At 39.5% G+C, this 7,663-nt stretch overlaps 1 protein-coding gene across 1 annotated transcript; it reads left to right on the top strand.

Moving 5' to 3' along the window:
- Window positions 1–980: 980 nt before the first annotated feature.
- Window positions 981–6,610, top strand: LOC138032162 (large ribosomal subunit protein uL30-like). The gene is made up of 4 exons (XM_068879767.1): window positions 981–1,133; window positions 3,819–3,985; window positions 5,215–5,352; window positions 6,247–6,610. Exons 2-4 carry the CDS (start codon window positions 3,906–3,908, stop codon window positions 6,563–6,565), a joined length of 537 nt encoding a protein of 178 aa, XP_068735868.1. The 5' UTR covers window positions 981–1,133; window positions 3,819–3,905; the 3' UTR covers window positions 6,566–6,610.
- The last annotated feature ends 1,053 nt before the right edge of the window (window positions 6,611–7,663 follow it).

Raw genomic sequence — 7,663 nt, 5'->3', positions numbered from 1 at the left:
TTGCTCCGGCCAAGCTCAAGTCCAACCCCTTGTTAGTTTTGAAACGGCCTCAGTTCCTCTTTCCTATTTTTGGTCATTAGTGATAAGAAGTAACTATAGAATTACTATGTCGAACATGCTTCCTTCAGAACTGCAATTTGCGTAGGAATTTGCAATCTCATGCTACTACATGTTCTGCGTGGAACATTAGGGAGCTTTAGAAAAGACGACGGCAACGAGAACGTCGTCGTTTACGCATAGTTAAAAATCCATACAAACCTCTCTAATTTTGAGACTGCTTCCCCCAGAACAATATAAATTCTTAACAAAGTTTATCAGGTTGGTGAAGTGAAAATCATTTTGTATGCCAATTTTTATGAATATCACAGAAATAATAATTGTAAAAAAATATTAAGAGTTTATATGGTTTTGGGGGACGCAGCCTCAAAATTAGAGACGTTTGTGTGGATTATTAACTATGTTTTTAAGTCCGTAACTTGGTCTCTGTTCGACCTATTAAAAAGCATCAAACTTGGACAGATTTTTAGAAACTCGCCCCAGTTCTTTGATTCTTTATTTGACGGACACAAAGTGTTATGTACATAACAGCTTGTCCAAGAGAGGCTCGGTTACTAAGCTTACATCTCCCGACAACCTCTTCCTTTCCCTGAACAATAATGGCTGAAAAAGGGTCTGTAATTTCTAACTATCGAGTTCAATCCTATCCATCTAGTCTTATTCCCAAACTACGGATTCATATTTTTAGCCACATTCACCCTTTCTTTTATTTAAACGTTTACTAGTATGATTATTTTCTGGAAGAAATTAAAAAAAACGCCTTTTGGATGAAGGTTTATTTTGCATTTCTTGAAACGAATATGTGATGAACTTGTAGCACGAGTGAAGAATCATATTCTTCTCGATAGAGGGCGCACCGTAATTCCGTTTTCGTTCTACATGACAAGAAACGGTTTTGCCTTTTGGAAAGAAGGATTTTCGTTTAGTCTGCTTTATTTAAGCTTATCAGCATTTCTTGTTAACTTAACAGAGAGAAGGAGAAGGTACCACGCGTTCCCGAAACTCTCCTCAAAAAGAGGAAGACTGCAGAACGGATCAAAGCTGCCAGAGCGAAAGCTGACCTTCAGCAGAAAAAGGTAATATCTTCTCGCTATTTTTATGCCGTTTCCCTCATGCCACAATATCTCGTGTTGATCTTATGAAGAGGGCCCGCGGAGCAGTTTTTGAAGTGGGGTGGGGGGGCTCTGCACCTCTTCGATTGAAGGGAGGTAGCGGACTCTAGAAATTGGAAAAATGCATCTAACTTCACTTCACAGCAATCTTAACAAGTAATAGTTTCAGTTTCAGTTTATTTTGCCACAATTCTCAGTGTTATCAATGATGATATTATAATATACTATTAGAGACATTTAGTGTCAAGGCTGCTGCCTAACAACCATGCAGCCGCCTGGGGTGCCTTATTTGTGAGCGCAGGCAACCAAATTTCTGAACGAGTAGCCCGAGCGGGCGCTTAACTTATCACAAGGCTTATTTGATATCAGCTCCTTAAAAATGAGACTAAGCATTAGGCTGAATTAGAAACTAACAGTAAGCTCAGTTTAGCCATAAAATGTAGTTAACTTCAGTGGTGCCGACTCAGTACTAATTTCTTACTTAACAACTCATCAGGCATTTAGTATAAAAATATGATGAGAGAATGCAGTATCATAATTTCTGGCTGATTTATTTGCCTACTGTTATGATATGTACTGAAATTTCTTTTTCGATGATCATTACAACCAGCGAATTCATTTGCCATGCTGGCAAGGCAAAGTTTGTCTGTTCTCTCTTTGTAAGTGTTTAGTACTGTCAGATTTCGGAACCTTTCTTTAGTCTTTGTTGATAGGAACCTTGTTTTTAACTTTCGAGCCATAGAAAATGATTAAGGTGAGGCCTGGCCTGGTCAGCGCACCTTAAGAACAGGAACAGAACTGCTGCCACTGTCTAAACAGGCGTTTTTCCAATGTTTAGAACAATCGTGCAAGCAAAACACCACCTTGCCCCAGTAGTTCTGAGGGTGGATAACCATTTTGGTTTTGCTAGTTTTTATCCAATGGGTAGCATTATTATCTACCTTTTGAACAACTGAGGCCAGGTATGCAGAAGAAATTCCTTAAATGTTGGTGTCTGCCATCATTGTTTTAGTAGTTTAAGAAAAAATGAAAATTAATAATGTCAAGAACACTAACACATAGCTGAACAAATGACAGGAACGTCCACTCCAAACAAATAATAATGTTGATGTTTTGTCTAGATGTCTGGCAGCCAGACAGGATTTTGAAAATACTCTGTGTCCAGCAGTGCGATTATTTTCTCAATTTCACGTCCACCTTTGCGAATTTATCTTCAATTTATTCAGTGCTATCTTTATTTAGGCTGCTAAGAAGTTGTTGATTACAGAGGTCAAATTATCTGTTTAATCCATTTCTGTGACCACTCGGCACTATGCAAATCTCCATCATCATTCACTCCAATAAATTTAAGGGAGGCGGCATGGTCCAGAGGTTAGGGCTTTGGGTTTGCATGCAGTTACCTCTGGTTCAAAAATTGTGTTCAAACCTCTGGTTTAGATTTGTTTCTGGTTGTCCCGGATTCAACTCTACCATGCTTTGCAGTTGGGGTTCTTAATCATGTTTCTGTCAAGTTTGAATTGTTTCTTTCAGATTATTACAGTGCGACGCGCCTTACCGTAGCCACCTGACAAAGTTTTTTAAAACTTATATGCCAATCAGGGTGTGCGAATTTGATTGACAGTCACTCCTCCTTACAAAGCTTGCACGGTTGTAAGTTTAACACCGTTGCATGGGTCGTTGAGTTGAGGTATTTACACGTAGTTGTCAAATGTGAAAGTTTGTTGGGTGGCCACGGTAAGATGCGTTGCACTGTAAACAAAGCATTCACATTTACATTTACAATTACCCCACTCGACCAACGATTCAAGCTATTGACTTTAAATTTTCAGCATGTTTAACTGTTATAGGTACATGTTGCATTAATTAAACGCTAACCAGTTTAAAATGAGTGCTTAGACTTAAATACTGTTTATCTGTGCTATTAATATGTAGGTACTTTTAATGCCGTTCCTTTAGTGATTTGAATACCTTGACTGGCCACTGGTCATTAAAAAATATTTGGACACTTCTATTTTTTCCCTGGAAAAGTTTAACACAGACCTGCATTCCTAAATGACCATTTATTTAAAAATATGAATGTAAATTTGTATTAAAAAAGTTTCTTTTGACTTTCTGCCTGTTGCTTTATGTGGTCATTTACTGTGATTTCTAAAAGAAGACCAGGAAATATTGAAATAATATTGCTAAAAGTGCATTTTAGAATTTAGAATTAAGTACCTTTTATAATAATCTTATATCCTTTGATTGCCTTTGACATTTTGACTTTCTACTTCGTTATCTGCTCTTTTTTTACTAAAAAAACATCGAACTAACTTGTATAATCACTCTAGTTTACTACTTAGGTGATAAACATTCAATGAATGTGAAACAAATCATCTGTGTGGCTAAGATGTTCGTTATAACCCCTCGAACTTGTGTTGTTTGCCCCCTCAGAAGTGTGTAGCTAATTTGCATGATAATAGCAAATCCAACATGGCAGCTATCGTGAATAAGGTCTATTGGTTACAACTTGTTTGAGTTGGCCAATTTGGTCTATTGATGGTCATCTGCTTTTCCATAAAGCAATTTCCCACCAGAAATGAAGCAAAGCACTGGCATATGGGATAGGTGAACTCTTGTTGTTTTGAAGTAGTTTTTTTCTGTTCTTAGGTGCGAAAAGAGAAACGGAAGGTGATTTTTAAAAGAGCTGAACAATATGTGAAGGAATACCGCCGGCAAGAGTTGGATGAGATTAGAATGAGGCGTGAAGCAAAAAAGCATGGCAACTTTTATGTCCCAGCTGAAGCAAAGCTTGCTTTTGTTATCCGCATCAGAGGGTATGTATGTGAACTTTGACACTGTTCTTTGGCATGTGTTTATTGCATTGTTTGAAATTTTTGGTGTAGTTTGTCAATCAAAGGAGGCAACATATTCAAATGAAATAGCTGTTAAGTTTTGCCAGCTGCCGGCTTTTATTGAAGACCCTATTGTAATTCTCAGTAACTGGGTATACTGCACTGTGGACAGTTAGGGTGTAGCAGCTGTTTCAAGTTATTACAAACTTCTTTATTATCTGGATTTTTTAAAGGGGCACTATCATGCTAACATTTTTTGTTTTTAGGTCAAAACTGGGTAAAAATCTAAATTAGTACTTTAGCTCATACATACAACATTCTTGACAACCCACTGACATGATATGAAATGTGTTTATGGCACAAAGAGCTTTTTGTATTTAAAATCCATTTCCACCCTCTTCGTCCTTGGCTGAAAACAACAAAGAATAGCTTCAATGTATTTCAATGGTTATTGGTAGCAAAACTACAGCGTTATTTTTTGGTCTCCATTTATTTAAAGACTTCTTTTAGTGTTCAAGTTCAAGTTATTCACACTTATTCAATTACAATACAACAACGATAAGAATAAAAAGAAGTAAAAAAGGAGCTACATTGTAACTACAGATTGAATTAAACATAACAAAGGGGGAAGTGTGTAGCAGCCAAAGGACCCAAGCTTTCGAGTTGGCTACTACCACAGAGTGGTTACAAGTGGGTGGAGGTTATACAGTACTCATAGAAACTATTTATGAAGCTCTGGCTAAATTAATCACATGCCTTACTGTCAGGTGCTCTGTAGAAAGAGTCGCTTAATTTTCATAGGTATTGCTTCCCAGGCCGGTGATGCAATCCTAAAAGTTAACTTGTTTGAAGACTTAGGCAAATCGTTAATACAACAATAGAGTTTATGTTCGCGGGCATAAATATGTTTTGGACCCGACTCAGACTCATACTGAGTACTTGGCGGGCTAAAATACATTTTAGCCCGCCAAATTCTCCATTTTAGCCTGAAAAATGCGCCACAATGCTCGACAAAGTAATAATAATATACAATAGAAACAGCAATGGACCTAATGTGGAGCCTTGAGGTACACCACCTGTGATGGTTTTCAGGCTGGATTCTGTATTAACCATTTGACATATTGGTTAAGATTATTTTGAAGTTTGACTGAAATGGCTTGGCACTACGTGTATGTTAATATAGTAGCATTTTTTTCTTGTTTGCTTGTTAGTATTAATGGAGTGAGTCCAAAGGTGCGAAAGGTTCTTCAGTTGTTCCGTCTTCGCCAGATCCATAATGGTGTCTTCATTAAGCTGAACAAGGCCACAATCAACATGCTGCGAATTGCACAGCCATATATTGCCTATGGGTAAGTAAAATGAGATAGACCCCTCCCCATCCAAACACTGAAACACTGCGTTACTGGACGGTATGCAACAAATCCTGCAATCTGATTGGTTCCAGGAGCCATTAGAATTTTTTAATCCGTCTTGTTCAAAGCAAGCATTGTTGTGATGTCTTTCTTTCATTTCCTCTACCTTTGTTTTCCACACTGTCCACTCCCCAGAAATTGCTTAAGAGTCTTGCCGCGATTACTCTGGATTGTTTGGGTTTTTTGGAAGCGTTTAGTGTGGTTAGGGTTAGGGCTGCAGGCTGGTATCCAAGCCTTTTGGTATAGTTTTCCCCATATGCACTGACCCTGGCTGGTGACTTACATTTGTGTATGGTTATTACCCATTTCAAATCACGTGACAATGAAAAGAGAGTACATCATTTCCTCTATGACTTCACAGCGGGATATGGTGGAATAGCCTTCGTCATGTTGGTGTAGCTGCCTAATCATTTCTCAAAGGAATTGGAGCCACTTAAGTATAATGTTTCCTTTTGTTTTTGTCAATCAATGTGGCGGTATATTCTTGGTTTGCATCCACGTGACGAGACAGCCATGTTGGTGTTCAAAGCAATAGAAAGTGAGCCCTCAAGTTTCACATAAGAATAGCATCAAATTTTACTGCGGCGTTGTTCTATTCACCAACATGGCTGCCATGACGTCAGATGCAAACCATCAATTCACTGAATGAGGGAGGGAGGGGGAAAGGGAGCAAGAGAGGGATGTTGGGAGGGAGGCAAAGAGAGAGAGAGATGGGGGTGGGGGGTTTTGGGAAGGACTGGGTGGGGAGCAATGGAGGTAGGGGGTAGTGAGAGAGGGGGGAAGGGAGGGAGCGACTGGTAGACTCACTGGTTGATTTACTGACCTTTATAGATACCCAAACCTAAAGAGTGTGCGGGAATTGATCTACAAGCGTGGCTATGGCAAAGTGAACAGAATGCGTATTGCTATAACTGACAACTCCATCATTGAGAATCAGTTGGGCAAGTTCAACATCATCTGCATGGAGGATCTCATTCACGAGATCTACTCTGTTGGGGAGCACTTTAAACAGGCCAACAATTTTCTGTGGCCGTTCAAGCTCAGTTCCCCTAAGGGTGGTTTCCGCAAGATCACTACCCACTTTGTGGAAGGTGGCGACCATGGAAATCGGGAGACCCATATCAACAGGCTCATCCGCAAGATGAATTAAAGCTGTGTATAGAGTGAGAATGAATAAAGAACATGAGTTTCCTTTTGTCTTTCTTGCTTAGTTCTTAAAATAATGTACTTTCTGTCGTGGTTGGCGTGCAGATGCGACCCACCCCTTTACAACCTCTTAATTCCATTTGACTGGTATAGGATGCAGTTCTATCGTGTTTAGGCTTAGGCGTTTCTTCCATCGAGCCCTTTCACGGGAACACATGAGCCCAACAAATTGACCTGCTTCCGATTGAATGGCTTCATAGCTCAGACGGTAGAACATTGCACCGACATCGCAGAGGTCATGAGTTCGACTGAATCTCTTGGGAGCCCCCTGAATTTTTCAGTAGTCTATAAGAGACAACTGCTCAAATTGTCCAGATAATTGTGGGGATCAAAGCTCTCTTTCGTGTTGTATATGTTGTTTGGTGCTCACTGTTTTCTGGCTCAATCACGAGAGACGTTACAGCTGTTTCCTAACTCTCGCCACGAAGATATTTGAAAGCTTAGGAAAGTAGGTCGACGACGACGGCTTGTAGAACGCTATAATACAGTGTTTTTATTAAACGAGCAACAGTGTTTTCACCCTTTCCAGTTGCGATTTCACTTTGTTTCAGTTCTTATAGTTCTCGTCCTGACAACGACGTGAAAGTTAAATGTTCAAATTTGAGGTTATGTGAAGAACACGATCACCCAAAGTTAAGCTTTCAAATTTCTCTCCACACAAACACAACGCTCTGCCAATATTCTTTGCAGTATGGAGTGATGCGAGTAACGCCGAACAACAGAACAATCGCAAAATGTTTGCAAGAACATGAAGTTGTATTTTTTTATACGTTCTTGTAGCCGTCGTCGTCGCTCTTTCACTCCCGAGAGTGATTGATATTAATTTTCTCCTTACAAGTGTAGATGTATCAAATTCCCATGACTGATGTAAAAAAGGTAACGTATGGCAGTCGTTGAGGAGTAGAAACGATCGCATCTTTGGAGAGAGCCGGGGAATTAAGAACGAAGACGACTGAGACGAGAAGGTCATTTGGACTCGCAAACTTCACGTCTATTGCTTTTTGTCGTGACGATTTCCCTTCCTGTGCCCACTCTTCATAGG

The sequence above is a fragment of the Montipora capricornis genome, chromosome 14 (assembly GCF_036669925.1).
Source record: "Montipora capricornis isolate CH-2021 chromosome 14, ASM3666992v2, whole genome shotgun sequence".
NCBI lineage: Eukaryota > Metazoa > Cnidaria > Anthozoa > Scleractinia > Acroporidae > Montipora > Montipora capricornis.
Note: the sequence above shows the minus strand (reverse complement) of the source record. Positions and strands in the feature narration are given on the sequence as shown.

Bases quoted from the DNA above. Each gene is read 5' to 3' on its own strand.
- LOC138032162 (XM_068879767.1), top strand. From the start codon at position 3,906: ATGAGGCGTGAAGCAAAAAAGCATGGCAACTTTTATGTCCCAGCTGAA. The intron at 3,986-5,214 runs GTATGTATGTGA...TTTGCTTGTTAG, and splicing joins TTTGTTATCCGCATCAGAGG to TATTAATGGAGTGAGTCCAA. The intron at 5,353-6,246 runs GTAAGTAAAATG...TGACCTTTATAG, and splicing joins CAGCCATATATTGCCTATGG to ATACCCAAACCTAAAGAGTG.